The sequence below is a fragment of the Camelus ferus genome, chromosome 13 (assembly GCF_009834535.1).
Source record: "Camelus ferus isolate YT-003-E chromosome 13, BCGSAC_Cfer_1.0, whole genome shotgun sequence".
In the NCBI taxonomy this organism is placed as follows: domain Eukaryota; kingdom Metazoa; phylum Chordata; class Mammalia; order Artiodactyla; family Camelidae; genus Camelus; species Camelus ferus.
The window spans coordinates 4,814,483-4,834,379 of record NC_045708.1 but is presented as its reverse complement, the minus strand read 5'-3'; the positions used below and the strand labels follow the sequence as shown (position 1 = coordinate 4,834,379).

The 19,897-nt window shown below is 56.1% G+C and overlaps 1 protein-coding gene across 3 annotated transcripts in view; it reads right to left on the bottom strand.

Annotated features, from left to right (window-relative positions):
• CAMTA1 (calmodulin binding transcription activator 1) overlaps nucleotides 1-19,897 on the bottom strand; it is an 828,030-nt gene that overhangs the window by 230,223 nt on the left and 577,910 nt on the right. For all 3 annotated transcript variants that reach the window (XM_032495097.1, XM_032495096.1, XM_032495095.1), the window contains one exon: nucleotides 13,644-13,715. In XM_032495097.1, the coding sequence (XP_032350988.1) occupies nucleotides 13,644-13,715 (72 nt within the window). The remainder of the gene's footprint in view (nucleotides 1-13,643; nucleotides 13,716-19,897) is intronic.

Below are 19,897 nucleotides of genomic sequence, written 5' to 3'. Positions count from 1 at the left end.
CCTCTCTATCTGAGTGACTCCCCGGATAGGCGTGGTGACATCTTGCAGCTGCCGTGGGGTTGGCTCAACCTCAGAACAGAGAAGCCCTCTCAGGCTGTCCGAGGCCCCCCGATGGCCAGCAGGGCCTCTGTGCCCATCTTCCCCCCTAGGATGGCTGGAGTTGGGGCCCCTTATTTTTCCGATCAAATCACGCAGGTGACAGAGCAGCTCCCAGAGCAGCTGCATCCTGCCACTTGCCCTCAGGCTTTAACCTGAACTAGGGGCCTGAGCTGGACCCCACAGAGGCCTCCTGAAGCCCCCACCTCGCGCAGCAGAGAATCAGCACCAAGAGGGCAAATGAGCATTTCTTTGCAACTGACAGCGTTTTTCTAAGAACTTCGCCTCCAACTTATGAAATCTTTTAGGGGTACGGGACCAGCAAAACTTTCTACCCTGGATTTCCCTCTCAGACCTCCAGGCTAACGTCACGGAGAGTTCTCAAGCCTTGTGTCCCCAGGGTAACTTTCCTGCGCAAGCCAGAGGCCCTGTGCAGCCTCCTCTTCAAACTAAGACCATTCTGAAGAGCGAGCCTCCTCTCTCTTCAGGAGGGACGGGGGGAGGAGGGCTGAGGGGCATGCTGTAGGAAGAGCCCACTTCATGTCCTCACCCACTTCTGATGCTCACACTTGCGGGGTGCAGCTGGGGCCTGGGCACAGCCATAGGAGAGTCTGGGAGCATCCCCAGGAGGTGGGGACCCAGCCCCGCCCTCAGGAAGCCTGCCTTCCGGATGCAGAGAAACACTATTTGCACCCACCTGGCAAGTACAGACCCACACGCCAGGCATGGTTGGTTCTAGGCACCAAACACAACACGATGTCCCTGCCCTTGGGGAGGAAGCTTACTTCTGAAGGAGGGGGTGGGGTGGAAGGCTAGACCATTGCTGCAACAACGTGGATGAAGTACAGAGGTTTTGCTGAGTGAGAGTCCTCACCCAAGAGTCCACACTGTATGACAGCATTTCTATTAAGTTCTAGAACAGGAAGAACTAATCCACAGTGGAAAAACCAGAACAGTGGGAACCTCTAGGACGTGGATAAGGAGACAGACTGGGAAGGGCAGGAGGGGACTTTCTGGGATGATGATAATATTCCAGATCTCAATGTGGCCTTGGGTTCTGTTAGTGCATTTATCAATTAAAAGTCATCAGCTAGTACATCAACATTTGTGCGTTCGATTGTTCCACGGTGTGTGTAAGTTTTACTCCAAAGCAAAAAGAGAATTATATGTAAATATTGAACTCTGGTTACTGAAACGGGGGCTCCAGGAGTTGGGTGGGGAGGAGCACTGTTGTCTGCAACTTAATTTGAAATATAAGTAAGGCAGGTGCTGGAGAGATTGCCACGGAAAAAGGAAGATGTTAATGGTAGAGTCTGGGTGGTGGGGATAGGGGACTTGTGAAATTCTTTCAACTTGTCTGTATATCTTAGACACTTTGTAATAAAATGTTTGTTGGGGTTGGGCAGAGTGGTTTGCCAGAGAGTGAGGGCAAATTAGATGGGGCATCTGGAAGGCCTTACCTGAGATGCGCTCACAGAGGGAATCAAGACTTCTGCTTTGGCCAAGAGAAACCTGAGGGGCTGATTGCGGGTTCAGGGGGCACACTGTACAGACGGCTGGATTTAAGCACATGGTCCTGACTGGCTGGGTCAGGGTACAGGTAGGAACATGGCGTCATTAGCATGAGACTGGCACGTGAAGCCAGGGAACTGGGTGAGAGGACCCAGGGGCGACGTGGACAGAGAGGGAAGGTCTAGGGAACTCAGAGACCTTCCAAGGTCTAGGGCTCGAGGAAAAGGGGTGGGGTCTGCAGAGAATTGGCAGTGGGAAGAGAGACAGCAGCAGGAGAAGAGAACATTCTAGAAAGAGGGAAAGGCCAACCTTGGTAAATGCCACTCGGGGGGGGGGGTCAGGAAAAACAAGGATGGCAGTGAGGTGACCTTTGGGTTATTGCAATGCGGAGGTCACTGGTGAGATCCAGATGGCCCCGTCGTGGCGGAGGAGAAGGAAATCTGGAGGGTGAGGAAAGAAGCGGGGGTGTAAAGGGATGAAGACAACCAGATGCGTGTCTGAGGAGGAGCCTGGTGTGTCCGGAAAGGGGAGGAGAAGCTCCCAGGAAGTCCTGCCCACGGTGGGGGGTGGTGACAGGGGTGGCGAAAAGCCTTCTTTGGGACCCCGAGCCCTTTCCTGGGAAGAGAGCCGGAGAACTGAGAGGCCGAGAGAGGGAGCGATGTCTGTGTGCACCTGTGCTCACCTGCACACACCTGTGTGTACCTGTGTTTACCTGTATTCACTTCTGTATACTTTGCGTGCCTGTGTCTACCTGTGCACACCTGTGCACACCTGTGTATCCCTTGTGAATGAAACATCTTGCCAGCCACATCAGTATATAAAGAATGCTGTGGCCATCAAGTCATCAGCTGGTACCACCAACCCCTCCCTTCGCCCCAGCAGTGAGCGGAGGGAACTCAGGTTGCAGACAAGCAGGCAGCCCCCTCAGCAGCCACCCCGAACCGTGCCCCCCGAGGGGACCCAGGATGAGAAAGAACAGGACGCTGACCCTGGACAGCGAGGTGCACACCAAGGGAATGATTTCAATAAGCCCAGACCTTTGCACCTTCCCAGACATAGAAAAGCACTAAAGTCCTTAACCTGAGATACCTGGTTTCCTTTAATTCAGTAATCTTTTGATGTTATGACTACCTGGTCTTTGTTACAAAAAAACTCTCCTATATATCCTGGCTCCTCCCTTGCCTGGATGGAACAGACACTTAGGTGATCTGAGAGGCTGCCTCCCGGGCTCAAGTCCTCAGGCTCGAGTCCTCAGAAAGGCCACTTGATAAAACAGAACTCTCAGCTTTCAGGCTGTGCATTTCACGTCAGCATGATCACCTGTGTGTACCTGCGCGCCCCTGTGTTTGTCTGTGCGCATCTCTGCATACCTGTCCAGCTAAAAGCATTTGTCGTGAGTCTGGGGGGAGTGAAGTGTCTCACATGGGAACACCCGCGGCCTGGAGCCACAGGGACGTTAACGGTGGGAAAGCAGTCATGGCCCCGTGCGGTGGGCCCGGAGTCTCCAGCTCCCCCCAGGCAGACAGCTTCACGAGCCGGGTGCCGCCAGCAGGCCTGAGCGCGCAACCAGGTTCACTCAGGGAGCTCATCCCCAGACTCGCCTTCTCCGTGTCACTCCATCAAATTACATCTGAATCTCACTCTTGGCCCTTTGAGCTCTTTCAGAGGCAAAATAGAAAGTGTTTCCTTGAGGCAAACTTTTGTCTTTTGCTTTGGAAACCACACTTTCCCCTTTGCTCCAAAGAAGATTAGGATATTAGGGACAGGATGTCAGCTGAAGATTACATGAAAAGGATAATTAAACAAAAGCCCACATTATAAGCCATCTAGAAGGGAAATTAAGCCGCTTTTGCCTTCTCCCCATCTTTGAGGGATGTTCTGTTGAAGGGAAGCAGGAATTGTTTGGCTTGATAAATAAAGATAGTAACCAAACTGTATCGCCCATTGTTCTGCCTTTATATTAAAAGCAATCGCTTAGCCGAGCTGACAACACACACCACGGAGGCATAAAACCCTCTGCAGACGGAAGGATTAAGAGACTGACAAGTCCTGGATAATAAGACTAATTAATAATTTCCATCTCTAAGGAACTGCAGCTCTGGCAGCTTCATTCTTCCTCCGTCTCCCTGTCTGGCCCGGGACAGCTCCGTCCTCTAAGGAAAGGACAGAGGAGGCTTTGCAGGACAGGCCAGGATGGATGGCGCTCGGTCCCAGCGGGGCAGGGAGCCTAGGGGGCCCCAGGAGAGGGGCTGCAGCAGAGAGATGCTGGAACGTGGAGGTTCACTCACTCACTGAGCAGAGGTTACAGACTAAGTTAGCGAAGTGGGTTTGCCATCCCACAGTCGCATCTGATAGGCGGGTATTTTGCCATTTGAAAGGTGGTCTGAATGGGACCGTCTCAGGAGACCCTGCCTTTCCAACTACACCCATCCACCCAGTCCCCTGCAGCACAAACGGCCGGAAATAGTCACAGCAAAGGGATGAGCCAGCCACCCCTGCCTGGGGTCACCGTGTATTACCACGCCTGACACAAGACCTCCGTGGGCGCTGGCTCAATTCATCCTCCCAGTGACCCCACACCTCCCGGAGGGAGGTCTTTTATGCCTGTTGTACAAAGACACAAGATTCAAAGAGGTTAATGCACTTGCCAGAGTCACGTGGCTAGTATTCAAATTCAAACCACAGGGCCTGGAAGGACCATGGACCCAAAGGTCCCAGCAGGTGTCCAGCTGCTTCAAGGTCTCCCCCAATTCTGTACTTGGTACCCTCCTTGTCCACCAGGTGGGGGCAGGGGGTCCCGCTTCCCCTGGGGACTCCAGGAACACCGGCAGCTGCGATTTGCAAGGTGAAGTTCAAGCAGCTGAGACTTGATCACAGGAATGTCTCTGGGTTTCTCCCCCGGCTAGGTGACCAGGTAAAAACACCAGCCACCTGAGAGCGCCCCTGTCCCCAGAGAAGGGAACCAGGATGAAGGAATCTTCTGGAAATTCCCTGCGACTTTCCTTAGAGAGGATAAAGGCTGCTTTGGGAGGACGGCCGTATTTTCCCAGAGGCTTTAGGTGGTACAGCAGAGGCCTTGGCATCGTAAATTGCAATCAAGCAAAGATGTCTAAGAAGGAAATGATGTCGGCTCTGCCGCGCAGCCTTGGCACAGATCCTGAAATCTTAATGGAATTGAGCAGTTTTTTGCATAGCACCGTAAATTCCTCGTGTCTACCTTATCTTCTCATCACGTTATTCAAGGCACATTAAATGGAGAAAGAAGTGGAAGCCACTTGTCAGAATAAAACTGGAACAAGAAGGCAGCTCCAGAATGATCCGTCTGATACCGCAATTCATTCCCCAGCTCTCTGCCGACACCTGCACCTTCCCCGGTGGCCAAGGGCCTTCCCTGCTTACTGCCGGGCTGCTCCTGTCTCCCGGCTCAGAACCCTCCCGGTCGGTGGCTTATGCATCAGGGCTTGGGTCTAATTACCTGTCCCGCAGCCTTCCTCCACTTGCCCAGGTCTCTCCCCTGCAGGGGGCCGCCCTCCCCCCTCCTCCCCAACCTCAGCTCCACCCAGCTCCTGCCACTCCCAGACCCCATCCTCAGACCCCCAGCCCCTTATACATTTTTCCAGACCTGACTATCTCCGTAATTAACATTATTTTTTTTTAATTGAAGTACAGTCAGTTACAATGTGTCAATTTCTGGCGTGCAGCACAGTGTCCCAGTCACGCATACACACACATATATTGGTTTTTAACTTACGACACAACGGTTTATTGGAAGCGCCTCTTTCCTGCTTGACTGTAAGTGCCCTGAGGTCAGAGGCGGTGTCTGGGCCGGTAGTTCCTCGTGCATGTCATGTCACGGGCTGCTGACCGGATGGGGACCTGCTGACCTAAGGCACGTTCCCTAAGTGCCCCAGCCTCTGTTCCACATGGTGATAACAAAGTCCTGGGCTCACGAGGTATGCGCAGTGCTTTGTAGCACCTGGGGCGCAAGCCCTGACTAGGATGGTTATTGTTACTATTACTGATAATAATCATGATGATGATAAAAGGCCACTGCTCCACTTCAGCTTGGAGAGGCTTTCACAGCAGCATTGAATGTACAACCTCTGGTGGGCCAGGCCCCTCTCTCCTGCTCTCTTTCTCCTGGGCCCGGGCACATTCTCCCCTCGATGCTCCCTCCATGTCCCTTGACTGGCACCTGGGCCTGGGACACCTCTCCTGACAGCTTCTCCTGAGACAGAACTGTGCCTGGTCTGTGGAACCAGGGCCCATGGATCTGGGACCCCGCACATCCTTGTTCATCACCCAGTCACTGGACTCCATGGCCCAGGCCTGGCCTGTGTCAGAAAGAGCATGGAAGAATATTCCCCACCCTGTTCTTCTATCCTTGAGCTCACCTCCTCCTCCAGGAAGTCTTCCCTGACCACCAGCCCACTCTGCATCCCCGTCTCTGGACTCATCACATTCACACCTACCACGCACATAGATTCAGGGTCAGAAGTGACTTTGATGCTGCAGGGTCCTTCACCTGCCTCTCCACACAGGTGTTCTCCCCAAATGTTGGGGCCCAGCCGCTCCCTTCCCCACACTGCCCAGCCCCTGGAGGACTGGAGAGGGGTCATGGTCAGCTGGAGTCCGTCAGCCAAGGGTGTGGAACAGAGACGCGGCAGCAGACTCTCCTGCACTTCTTGCACTGAGACCCAATCCCTGGAGGTCGGTATGTCAAGACCTGTGAGCCACACTCCCTTCTCATCTCTGCTCACTGCCACTCCCATGCCCTCAGGCCTGGCCACCATGGCCTGTGGGCTCTGGAGGCTGGGACCCTGTGCCTTTAAAAGGTCTGGACCAAGCCCTGCTTGCCCTAGTCTTGGCGGGTCCCTTATTCTCCTAGACCCTTGTTTTCTTCTTCTGTGAAAATCAAGGCAAATTCACCCAGCCCTGACTCCCTCCCAGGGCAGCTGTGAGAACCCAAAGAGCTGGACCTGTGCTGAGGGCCACCCAGTACCAGGGCTGTGGTTTCCCTGAGCCATGCTCTCTCTGCCCCAGCCCAGCCCACACATAGCACCTGCCACGCCCTCCCCTCCCTGTGGCTGAGGGTCCAACACTGGGGCGGGGCCAAGCTGTTGCTTCTCCGTGGGGGAGTCTGCGGGATGGAGCACAGAGGGTCTGCCCTGGGCTGCCTTCCCCTCCCACCGACCTTAGGCACCAACTCACTTCTCTTCCCTGAACCAAGTGGGTCAGAAAGCCCCTTGGGGACAGAATCGGCCTGAAGGAAGCTCCTCCTGTTACACGAAGCCCCACCAGAGCCCCATCTGAGCCCCGTGTAGCACGAGCCTGTGGTGTGGTTCAAGGGCCCACGGACAGAGCGGGCTCTGGGATGCTTTATTTCCTGGCCACTTCGATTCACCCGAATGAAACATAAAAATGGTTACAGAGCAGGAAGCCTTGAGTACGTTTTATGAAGCTATAATATCTTCCATTAAAATAAAAAAAAGATGAAACAGGAAGAAGAAGGGAAGGGAAGGGAAGAAAGGAAGGAGGGAGGGGTGGAGGGAGGGGGCCTCTCTTCTGCAGGCCTGTCTCCTGCACCTCAGGGGACCTGCTGGCGGAGCCCAGCTGTCTGAGTGGAGACATCCCCACTGTTAGGATGAGCCTGGGGACCGAGGGTGAGCGCAGACGCCCTCTTCCAGCTGCCCCATGGGGGGTTCTGGTCCCACCTGCGACCTAGCTGCCCTGAGGGCCCCCTGAGGGCTGCAGGTTCCAGGGCAGGCCACGTTCCCAGGTAGGGGAGGAGAATGACGGGGGTTTGGGGGAGGCATTTGGGTTGCAAAAGAACTGATCGTTTCCCAGAAAGATTTCAAGTCACTTTTTGGGGGGAGGTTGGGGGAAGGGAGTCTAGGCTGTGACAGTGCCCCCACTGCAGAGGAGGGAGGTGGGAAGGGAGGAGGGGCGCCCTGGCCAGCTTGTCCTGAACAGCCTGTGCTTTGAGGGGCGCTGTGAGAGATGCAGGGTAGATGGGAGGTGAGGGAATCACAGAGCTTCCTGGGGCATCGGGATGCCCCCTTACAGGTCCAGCCTGGTGCTGGTCACCGTCTGTCCATTATCTGTGGAGTGCTTGCCACGGGCCAGGAGCTGGCCTACCATTTCATGTGCTCTGCGTTTCATCTCTAGGGAATTCTCGCAGCAGCCCTGAGCAGTCAATGCCCTCATCAACCCATTTTACTGAGGAGGAAATTGAGACTCAGAAATTAGATAAACTGTCCAGAGTCGCTAACGAGGGTTTCCCTGGGGGACCCCCTCCCTAAGCCCACAATTTTAAGAGACTAAAATAGACACCATGCCAAACATCCAACCACTCAGCACTCCAGGTGGGCACTAGACGGGCAGCCCCTGAGCCACGTGCAGAGGGCCAGGGCAGGCATTCCCCCCGCCTGAGCCCCCCATGCACCACAGATGAGCTCAGAGGACCCCTCTTGGAGAGCCAGAGGCAGTCAGCTCAGAGAGAGACCCTCACATTCCGCAGACAGGTCTGGTGTTGGTGGGCAGATGTATATACTGAAGCCCTGTGGGCGTGGTGTCGGACACGTCCCAGACCCCCTGGGGTGCCAGGCTGCTCCCTCCCTGCCCACTGCAGATGCCTGCAGCTTGACTGCCTTGTCAAAGGTGAGGCGGTCCCGGGGGCCTACGCAGGAGTGGGCCCCTGAAGGCAGGGCTCCCTTGGGACCTGCTGGGGTTGAGGCCTGTGTCTGGTGCATAGGCTGAAGCTGGGCCTTTCACTGCAGCTTCCTCAGAGGTGAGCAGAGGGGCTTCTCTGGGGCCCTGTCTGAGAAGGTCCAGAGCCCGGGCTCACCTGGGAGGCCACAGGCCACGACCCTTCTCAGCGGTGCCGTTTCAGCCCCCTCCTCCTGGCACGAGAAACGCCCTCCTCCCAGGGGCCCCACTCGGGGGTCCCCCGGAGTCCTGTCATTTCTGCCTCAGAGAAGCCTGCTCTCAGGACTGGGGTGGGCAGGAGTTGACCACGCTGAGGGTGAAATGCCCTTGGGGGGCTCACAATCCAGCAAAGAGATTTAGAGCCTCAGCTCGACCCCCGGGCCTCACCAGGCAGGTGGGGAAGCTGGATTCCCCTGGGCCCTCGTCAGGGGAGCCTTGGTGCTGCACCAGCAAGAACGGGCTCCCCCTCCTGTCCTGCAAGGCACTGAGTCTGTGGCTGAGGCCTCCCTCCAGTCCAGAGTGGGGGCCCTTGGGGGCCAGAACAGCCTGGAGTGAGCCCCCTTGGTGAGCCGGCACCACCACCCCTCCCCTGCACTCCTCTGGGCCGCCTCCGTGCTGCGGCATTTGGTGGAGATGAGGCCCCTGCACCCACTATTTCTAGGCGGCAGGGCTGGCCAAGTTCAAGGCCAATCAGGAAGCAGACAGCGTGGGGGCAAAGGGCAGGTGGCGCCTCTCTGGCCGCATGGCCTAGGATCAAGTACTCACTGCTGGCTGTCTCCAGCCCCTCCCTATAAGGAGAGTGACGATGGCTCCCTGGGGAGACAAAGGTGGGCGCCCTGGGAGCCTGGTCTTCTCCAGGGTGAAACGGGGGCCTGTGGTGAGGGTCCGGCGCACTGCCCGGCTGGGAGTCGGTACCCGTGGCGGCTGGCTGTGTGGTTACAGCTTCCAATGCTCATGGTCATGGGGGCAAAGCTAGAACCCAGCTCCTCGTAACCCAAATGTCCTAGAACTCAGAATCCAAGTGTCTGCCACTGTCAGTGCTCCAGGAGCCCCCAGTCCCGGGGTCCCTCCAAACCCCCAGGGTCCCTGTGTTTGCACAGTGGCACTCATGGGCCTGCAGGCCTCTGAGTGAGCAGCCCTGGTGGGCCGGGCAGGAGCCCCCTGCCACCTCTGCCCTGCGAGCGGTCTCAGCAGCCGAACAGCCCTGAAAGAACGGCGGTGGCAGACACACAGCAACACACCCCCTGCTTCACTTGAGCACAGAAAACATTCATTAAGCATTTTCGAGGACAAGGGCACAAAGAAAAACACTCATTAGAAGCAGAAATAGTTTCCAAATGAGCCAGACAGAATCTGCTGGTAAGTCTAGGCTGATGTGGGGGCCTGTCCTCAGGGAGTGGGCAGGGGGAGGGATGAACAAAAGTGGGAAATGGGAGGCCCAGGAAGGGGACGCAGAAGGAGGCAGAAGGCCTGAGCCAAAGCACTAGAAAATCCCAAATAGGAGAGACCACGGATGGAGGCCAAGGACCTTTGCCGTCCGGCCCCGCCTTGGAGCAGTCCAGCCAGCAGGAGGGGCTGCACCTCCTCCAGCCCCAGCAAGACCCAGGGCCTAGGTGCCTGCAGGTGCTCAGGCCGCAGGAAGCAGAGGCCAGAAGGAGCCAGGAGGCCTGATCCCAGCCCTGCTCCACTGCTGACCAGCTGGGTGACCGGGGGTATGGCCCTGCCCTCTCTGGGCCTCAGTGTCTATGGAGGAAATACAGCCGCTGAGCTGGGTGGAACCTCTAAGGGCCCTGTCTGCTAGGACGCATGGAGCTCTCCGCGGTGCTGATGCCGTGATGAGAGGCGGTGTGTGTGCTGGCCAGCAGCGGTGGCTTCTCAAGGTCCCAGGGCAGATAAGCTCGGGCCATCTGGGGTCTCGAGATGCTGCCCTGTGCAGGTGACCACATGGTGCCTGGGACATGACAATGATCTTATGTACCATGGCCTAAGCAGGCTGCAGTCCCCTCCACTTGAGGGGAAGGTTCTGGTTCCTCATTTGTCTCTGCTTACATCCTAGTAAAATATTTATTTGCAGTGGAGACAGAGAAAGAGAGAGAGGGGGGTAGGGTGGGGCGTGGGGGTAGCACCCTCTGCTGAAGCCAGGTCACTCGTAAACTCCAAGTGCCGCGCCAGCTCCTGCCCTCTCCTCCTCCCTGACCCTCTGCTTCAGCACAGCGGCCACCCCTGTGCTGGGTCTGACATGTCCTGGGCAGCAGAACAGGATCAGGAGAAGTGCTGGCCCCTCCCTCTCTTCCTGAGGCTCCAAGCTGGGTCTTGGGGAAGATCAAAGGGTGCAGGATGCTCCCTCAGGGAGATTACAGTCTGGTTAGAGAGGAAAATGAGGCCTGTATGGGCAGGGGTTCTGGCTGTGCTCAGCGGCCTTGGGTTCAGTTTGAGGATCTCAGAGGCAGGAGTGAGCTTGCTGGCTGGCAGGACACAGCCGCTCATCTGGGACAGAACCCCTCGCTCCTTCCCTCCTTCTTCCTCCAAGCCCTCTTACTTTCTAGGGTGGCTCCTCCTGCCCCATCCCATCCAGTCTGCTCACAGGACAGTGAGGTGTGAGGGGCATGGCCACCCACTGCACCCCCTGCTAGCAGTATGTCACATTTAGGGGACCGGTTGGCTTCTTTAGAGCCACGCTGGCACCTGAGTTGCCTCCCTTCTGAGCTCTCACCGCCATCACTGCCCCTGACACCTTCCCTCCCACCCCATCTTTTTGTCTCAGTAATTGGTGTCAGAGACAAACTTGGGCCAATTCCCATCTGGGCCAGTATCTCATGGCTTCCTTCCTATTTACTAACGGAGAAATTAAACCTGGCCACGCCGTCACTATACTGGTGTTGTAATTAGCACCAGAACAAATTGCCCCAAGTGGGGCAGTTGCTGGGCTCGCTCTGGGGCTCCGCGTGGGACGTGAACTGAGCTAATTGCTTTGGCCTTCGCTCCTTACCCTCTCACTGCCCAGGACTGACCGGGGAACAGGAACTCCTGCGCCCATGTACAACCCCACTTTGTCTTCTGCTCAGAGAAACAAGAAAACTGGAGGACACAGGGGAGGGGGTGTGGAGGGACCGAGGGAGGAAATGAAGACTCAGTTCAGCCCCCAAGAAGCCAGATCCTGTGATCCCAGCCTTTGGGGAGATTCAGGCTCCCCACCAGCTGGCAGGTAACAAACCCAGATGCACATGAGTCACCCCAGTTATGTCTCCAGCACACAGTGGCCAGGATCAGAGCACCAGGGAGGGGAGGGCTGGGGCAGAGGGGCAGGGCCCCTCCCACTCCTTGTGTGGCCCCAGAAACAAGGCGGTCAGGCTAAGTGGGACCTGGCTCAATGGGCCCAAGTGCGTGGCATCCAGTTTGGGGAGGAATTGGCTCAGACTCCAAAGCTGCCCGGTGGTGTCTGAGCCCAGGGAAGGAGATCTAATGAAATTAAAAAGCCACGGGAGCATGAGGGAATGAGAGGAGGCAGGCGGAGGCGTGGGTGCAGCAGAGCGGGCCTGGAGGAGAAGGAGCAGCCTTGAACGGCAGACAGCTGGGGCTGTGGGGAGGCTGGCTGGCAGGAGGCCAGGCTCCTGGGGAGCTGCTCCACCAGGGTGGCAGCGGCTGGGCTGGGCAGAGTGAGCAGAGGGAAGAGGTGTCCTGATGGGGCATGAAAGGCGAAAAACTCCAGCACAGGACCTGGGGGGCTGGAGGCCCAGGAGGGAGGTCACAAGGGCTAGGCGGGGTGAAAGTGGCCGCCAGAGTGCAGCCCTGGGGACACAGGGACATGCTCTAACTCCATGGCATCTCTGCTGTCAAGGAGGAGCCCACTCCCACCTCCTGCAGCCACATGGAGAGAAGGTCCTTCACCAAATGGCAAAATTCCTTGGATCCATTCTTACTAACAAAGCCTGGAAAGTATCACCCCAGAACCACACTGAAGGTCACCTTCACAAGGACACAGGGCCGAGCAACTAGAAAGCCAGGTGCTACCATGCCAGCCTCCGAGGGGGACAGACCCTCGGAGACTGACAATGGGCAGGGGATTGGGGAGCAGGGAGAAGCCACATCTTTGCAAATCAGCACCTCCTCAGACGGTCTCAGACCCCACCGCTGATAAACATGCTGAACCACAGACAATTAATTCAGGGAACTAAGAGAAAATGCAAAGGTCTTGGAGGTGCAGGGAGGAGGGCAGAGCTAATGGACAGAGGGCCTGGTCCAGGTGTGGATGCAGAGGCAGCTCTGTGCTCAGCAGGCACCTTCCAGGCACCCTTCCTGGGACCACTGGCCCTTCTGCAAAACATGGTGGGCGCAGCCCCGTTCTCTCAGAACCTGTGCCACGGGCACTGGGGTGGCTTGCTTTCCCATCGGCTGGGCCCCTCCAAACCACACCCCCAGGTCAGGGAGACGCCAAACCCCTGCAGCCCAGGCTAACTTCAACAACAGTGGATGCAGAAAGTGGGATTCACGGTGGGAAAGGCCAGAGGCAGCAACTGCTGGGCAGAGGCAGTAGGAAGAAGTTGGGGTGTTGCCGCTGGGCCTACCAGGTACAGGCTCTACAGAGAGTGGCTGCAAATCAGAGGACGAACTTTGGGAAGGACCCAGGTCCAGGCTGACTGGGCGGATCCCCCAGACCTCCCCACTCACACAGCAATACGTTCCACTAGGCAAGCGGACCACCAATAACCACCAATCGGCAAGAGGCTGAGTGGGCTCCAGGCAGAGCACCAGCACCATGGACAGAGATCCAGGCGCCAGGCCTCCCTGGGAGCTTTGGCAGCTGGGTGGCTCCCCCACCCCTTTCTCCATCCTCTGTGTCATCCACAGCAGACATCACAAATCGAATACAGAGCTCCTTTCCCGCTCTCCCAGCAACCATCCCAAGCCATTCGACTGCAACTGGCATGATTCCAGAAGCCGACTTTCCACACGTGCCAACACCAACCCGCGCGAGAAAGCAAATGTGTGGTTTTCAGCCAAAAGGCTTTTCTCAGTCAGGGGCAGAGTGCCCAGGCTTTTTTCCATCCTCACTCAGAGGAAACTGAGACACCCTGGAAGTACCTGGCGGGAGCTTATCCTCAGCAAGGACTCCCCCCGCCAGGCTTTCTCCCCTTCCTGGCACCTGACATCGCACCTGGCCAGCCACACAGCTGGCCTCAGTGCCACACGCCGACATCCCTAGGAAAGCTGGCCAGGGCGCCTTGGCCTGAGGCTGCCGCACGCAGGAGCCCCACCCCACTCAGCACCCTCCACAGACCCTTCCCCAGCACCGGAGACGGAAGAAGAATCCAGTTCCAGCCACCTACCTGAAGGAGCCAGTAGCACCTCCGGTGGAAGGTGGGGATGATGGAGGAATGGACATAGCAGCCGTACAAGCACTAGGGAGAGAGGAAAAACGAGAATTCAGTTGGAAAGAGGGAAGGAAGGGAGGAAGACGGCGCAACAGAGAAGGAGCAAGAAAGGGCCACGGACACTGCCACCACCCCGGGAGACAGAGGGGCAGCTGCCTCTGTGCCTGGCTCCAGGACCAGGGCTAGGGTCTGGGACACACCTGAGAAGCACAGTTGGGAAACGCCAGTGGGCAAACACAGATAGACAGCTGTGGGGCCATGGGGGCACGTGGGAACCCAGAAAAGCCAGGGACCACGGGAATGTACACATGGATACATTTTGCCTATAATTTTAGGGGCTGGGAATTACCCTGCAGTTCATTCATGGAACCTGGGTTAGGGCCCCTTGGTGTCGGGGGAGGAACTGACAGTTACAGAATTGATTCAAGCACACATACAACTCCAGACCTTTCTTGGCCAAGGAGAGTTGTCTGTGGCGGCCCTGGCTGTTAGGAGCTCTAAGGCTGGGGGGCCGGGGAGGGACATCTCGTCCTAGGACTGACCTCCAGAGCCTGGGACCCCGTGGGGACACCCCCACTTCCTGGTCCTCAGTTACAGTTTTCTATTCATATATGTGTTTGTTCCAAGTATAAACCTGCACTTTTGGCTGATGGATTTGGTTTTAGAAAACAGCCAGAGCCCAGTTGGAGAACAAGGTGGGTGGGGATTCAAGTTCAGGAACAGGATGTGGAGTGGACACGGGGGCGGGAAAGCTCTGGTGGAGCTTGTCACTTAGACCCAGGTGGGCGGAGCTGACGGGGGTGGGGGCCAAGTCAGGGCGGCACGTTGTGCTTCTGGGGCGCTGCCTGTGCACACAGCACCGCAGAGGTGGAGAAAGGGAGCTGATGAGAACTGTCAGGTCCCTCTTGAGACTGAATTCTGAAAGTCTGAGTGGCAGGAAACGTTGCCTTTTCTTTTGGAGCCTCCAATTCCAAATTAGAATGAGCTCCCTCTATTTCCTTCAGGGTCCCCAGCTTCCCAAAGCAAGCGTTCCAGAAGGGGTGGGGCAGAAAGAGAAGGCAGAGCCGCAGAGCCTCAGAGGATGAAGGACAGGCGAGGTCTCCCTTCCCTTCTCACTAGTCCCCCAACCGGACACCAGTTCTGCAGAGAGAAATGGCCAGCAGCACTGTGTTTACACCCCCGAAAAGACCAAGTGCAATTTGGTTCGACTAGGAGTCCATTTGAGCCCTGCCTGTCTGATTAGCAGCGTTGAAAGAGAAATCATTTTGGACTATGGGATTCTGGCTGCAAGAAAATCAGATTTCCAATATGTTAGAACTTTTACAGATTGCTGTCAGCTGGGACTTAAGCCCTGTACAAACCAAACAAACAAAGCGGAAATTAATTTAAACGGTTCCCTTGCAATTCTTGCCCACGAAATGTATTTATTATTAAGAAGGCAATATTCTACCCTGACTTTTCTGGTTTTCAATACACTGTGTCTGCCTATCTTTCTTTCTTTTTTAAATTTTTGATAGTGTAGTCCCTCCTGCCGAAGAAGACTGGTGTTTGGACGTTTTCTGTGAGCGTTTGGTTGCAATGGATGAGCAACCCACCTGCAACGTACATCAGCCCCTTTCCTTTGGAATTTGCATGTTCCCATGGGCAGCTTCATTGCTTTCACTTGTGCAGTGAGCCCAGTGCAGGAGACGTAAACTGTTAAGTCTTCCTTTGAAATAAAAGGCTTCTACCTGCACTTCCCTTCCCACTGTTCATCCCTCTTGAGGGTTTGCAATGACTCCCCCCCCCCCACTTCACCTGTCTCTTTCTCTCACCGCTGCTTTTTCCTGAACTTGAGAAGAATGTGGTTGACTTGCAGCACCTTTTCCCCTCCTCCACTCATGCTTGTCTGTCTGGGTGGGACTGCAGCATCCTTGAACCACGTGCTAAGGAATCACCGAGAACTTCCCGAACACCTACTGTGTGTCCCCTCCGTGAGCACCCAAGAGGACAGCACGGCCAGCTCTCCCCTGAGCCATCCCAGCACCCCTCTCTTGGGCACCCCTCCCTCCCCAGAACTGTCCAGAACCATCCAATAAACAGAATGATGTTAAAAAAGAAAACTCGCTGTTTCTACATCAAGGCTCATGCATTTTAATCAGAGGAACCCTCGGGGCCTCGCTCAGAACCTGGATACTCTATTTTTAGATATTACTCTAACCACCCTGGTGATCTGATGTCTCTGATCTCTGCAGATGAGAAGCATGATCTTCAGAAGGTGGGAGAGAGGGAAGCCCAACAAGAATGAGCCACGTCAAGCGGCGTCAGGGGAGGAAGCTCCCCAGGGAACCCCAAGGACTCGAGAAGCCCGAGGGCATGGGGCCCTCCCAGTGTTGCCTTGCCCAGCACACCGGTCACCTCATGGCTCATTTGTCCATCTCTATTCCCTGGACAGGGGCTCCTACAAGGCAGGACCTTAGAATGAAGATGGCCCACAGTCCCCCAACTCAGTATCCTCAGGACAATGGTCCCTACAGCCTGGTGCAGGGAAGGACTGGATATAGCACATGTTTAATTTCTGCTTGTGGAACTCTGAAGGCTCAGGTCTTCATAAAACAGACTGGGAAACCACACTGAAAAACAGCTCCACACTTAGCACTTAAAGGGTTAAATTTCAGTTTCAAAGAAAACTGGCAGTTGATGGGAGCTGGTTTTCCCTGTCTGGGAAGAGGCCTCTGCTATCCCCTCCAGGCAAGCTGGAGGCAGCAGGGGGCGGGGGCGGGTGGGATTTCTGAGCGGTAGATCCTGCTTGGGGTGAGAAGGCCCTTGTCCTGCCTGGTGCAAAATGGGCACCGTTTTCTGCCTTCTGGGTGGCTGTCAGGGTCAGGAACTGTGCTGGGCTAGTGAGAGAGGGGTTAGAGGAGGCTACGGGGGCATAAAGGGAGTCGGCCAAGGGAAGGGTGAAGGAGAGTGTTTCCAGCAGCAGGAAATACAGGCAGAGACGGGGCGGTGAGACAGGAGGGGCGGGGCTTGAGGAAGTGCGAGGACGCTGGGATGGGCTGGGGTGTCAAGTGAACAGCGGCGTGGGGAGAGGCAAGCTTCAGGGAGACACAGAGGGTTAGATCACGAAAGGCCATGGGTGTGACAGCAAGGAGCGTGGCTTCACCCTGGGGTGGCGGAGAGCAAAGGGAAGTCATGACCAGATCTGCATTCCGAAGCTCACTGCGGCGGCAGCCGGTGTGGCCAGGGAGCAGGGCGGAAGTGGGCTGGGGGCACCGGGACCAGTCCTGTGAGTCCAGGAGGCCCACTGGGATCGGACGGTGGCAGCAGCTGTGAGGGTGCAGAGAAATGGCTGTGTGGCCAGGTATAAGGATGACGCCCCCCCCCCCTTTCTGGCTGCATGGACAGGTACACGGTGGTCCCATCCACAGGAAACCCTGGGGGTGCAGCGGGCTGGTGGGCTGATTTCAGGTTTCTATTGGTGACATGTGAGGCACTTACAAGACCTCCACGTGGAGACACGCAGAGCACAGTAAGCTGCCGGATCTGGTGCTCAGTCTGGGCTGGCATTAGGAGTCGCCACGTCCCAGCAGAGGGGTGGCACTGGAGGCTAGCGGAGAGGGAGTGGGGTCCATCTACTCAGACTGGTTCCAGCCACAGGGAGCCACGCCTCTCAGGTGGACAGAGCAGGTGAGGAGTGAACTTGCCGGTGCTCCGAGCAGCAGGCACGTGGGGTGCCCGGTCTGCCTCACCATGTATCCCACCCCAGCCCTCCCCTTCCATATACCACACAACCCAAACCACCCCACGGCCCTGTCCTGATGCCAGGCTCTCTGGCCAGTTCCCCTTGTCACCACCGTCCTTACTCCGCAGCCTTTCCGCCCATTTCCAGGCCATACAACAGACAATGTCAACATCCAGCCAACTGGGGATTCATTGCACACGATTTCACGACGCAGCGTATCAAATCCATTCCCTTTACCCACTAATCAAAAAAGCAATCAAGTTTGTCTGTAGTGATCTGTGTTGTACAAACTCCTGGTGCTTTTTGATCAGTCTCTGGGGGTCCCCTGGGGGCTCTCTGGGTTGAGCTTTGCATCTGGGGGCCGTGATGTGCTGCGAGGAAGTCACACCCCCGGGCTGGCAGATAGAGCTCTGTGTGCACATGTGTAAGCGCGAGGTGTGCGTGCACGCCCGTGTAGGGGGTGTGCAAGGCAAAGCACGCCGTGGGTCCCTTGTTTCTGTGCATCACATAAAACGAAGAAAGGAAAGAAGAAAGCAACCAGCTATTTATAGGAAGCTGAGGAGAACTTCGCCTGCGGATGAAAGCAACGCGCAGATTAGTTGTATTCGGGACATCAAGGCCTGACAGCTTCCCTCTAACATGCCGGTTGAGCAAGGAAGATTTTTTTTTCTTAAATACTCAAAATTGCGTTTATGACACTATGGGGCTTTTTTTTTTTTCCTAAATAAAGAGGAAAGATAAAATTACACGGGAAACCAATAGCAAACAAGAGCTCCCTTCAGTTCAAAATATCTGCTTCCTACGAAGAAAGGGATGTTTCTGAAGAAAGCCTTGGCCTCAAACCTCCTCAAATGGATTTCTTCCCAACAGACTCGGCTGCCAGGGTCCCCCAGGTGCCAGAGGGCCCATCAGGGCTTGACATCCGATGGCCTCAGGGGGGCCAAGAAGGGGGAACCTCGGGTGGGGATGGCAGCTCATTGGTGGGATGTTGGGACTCAGTGGGGGGTGGTCTCCTCTCTGTCCAGCTCTCAGATGCTCTGTGAGATGCAGCTGCTTCTCCAGCTCAGTCTCTCTGTCCCTCTGTTTCTCTCTGGCATGAGCTCAGCCCTCCTGTCGTCCCTTCCACTCTTGGCTTCTGCTCTAGACAAGGCTGCCTCACTGTCCCCAGGCAGACCGGGTGCTTTGCACATCCATGATTTTCCTCATGGTGTCCCCTCCCCAGGGTGGGCTCCCATCCTCTCTGGTGCACATCCCCCCACCAGCCTGAGTCCATCACAGGTCCTTCCTCCTCCAAGAACCTGTCCTGGTCTGGCCAGTAGAAGGAGTCCCTGGAAATGACCCGTCCAGGGGGCCACAGGCCAGCACAGGAGGTGGACTCCACCTCGGGGTGTCATGCACACCGTCTGTGTCATTTACTTCCACATCCGCGGTCTTGCCCCACCTGTCACAGGGGCCGGCAGACTTTCTGTAAAGGGCCAGATGGTAGGAGTTTGGGGCCCTGTGGGTCAGACGGTCTCTGCTGTAACTGCTCAGCTCTGCCTTTGTGGGGCAAAAGCAGCTTCGAGGCCAGGTGACAAGTGGGCGTGGGTGGCCGTACCCCAGTAAGAATTCATTCATGGATGATGTAATTTGAATTTTGCCTGGTTTTCACCTATCACAGATATTTTTCTTCTTTTGATTTTCTTTCCCCCTCACCATCGAAAAAAAGGTAAAAACCATTCTGAGCTCACGAGCTTAGCTCAAAAACAGGCGGTGAGCCGGATCCGGCCCGTGGGCCAGAGTTTGCTAACCCTGACCCACTGGATTGGGAGGAATGGAAACTGTAGAGTCCTTTGTAACATTTCCCACAGCGATTTCCAAGTGGCAGATGCTCAGTAAACGCTGGTTGATCCCCACATGGAGTGAATACCTAACAGGGCAAGGAGGCAGCGGCCAAGGCTGACGCACACGCGAATCAGTAGCCGCGAGTTAACGAAAACACGTACGAGTGAGCACTGAGCACACGACATCCCACCACCGTCCACGGCAGCTTTCGGAGGACTTGGCTGTCGTTCGAATTGGACTTAGTGGTAAATGTTTGTTTTCTGGGCCTGAGTGTGACCCGCACCTTCCTAAATGCCTTGTGTGAGATTAGCGGACACTCGGGCCCCATCCTTGGGCTGGAGGACCTCCTGGCAAGTAGCAGGTGCTCAGCTTCCTCTTGCCAAGTGCCTCATTTTATTAAGTAAGTGGAATTCGGTGAGACAAGGTCAGGGCCGCGGACAGCAGCCTTGGGTGCAGGGCTGGGGCCATGAAGTCGCTTAACATCCCATGTCCCTGGTCGCCCGTGAAGTTTCTTCTCTAGGTAAGACCTTGCCATTCTGGTTTCTGGAGCCACCTCCCACAGGAGGCAGGGAGCCCCCAGAGCCAAGGTCTGCTGGTGCCCTCCTTCTCGGGAAAGCATGAGTCCAGCATCTCACTCCATGGACTGCGGGAACGGACAGCC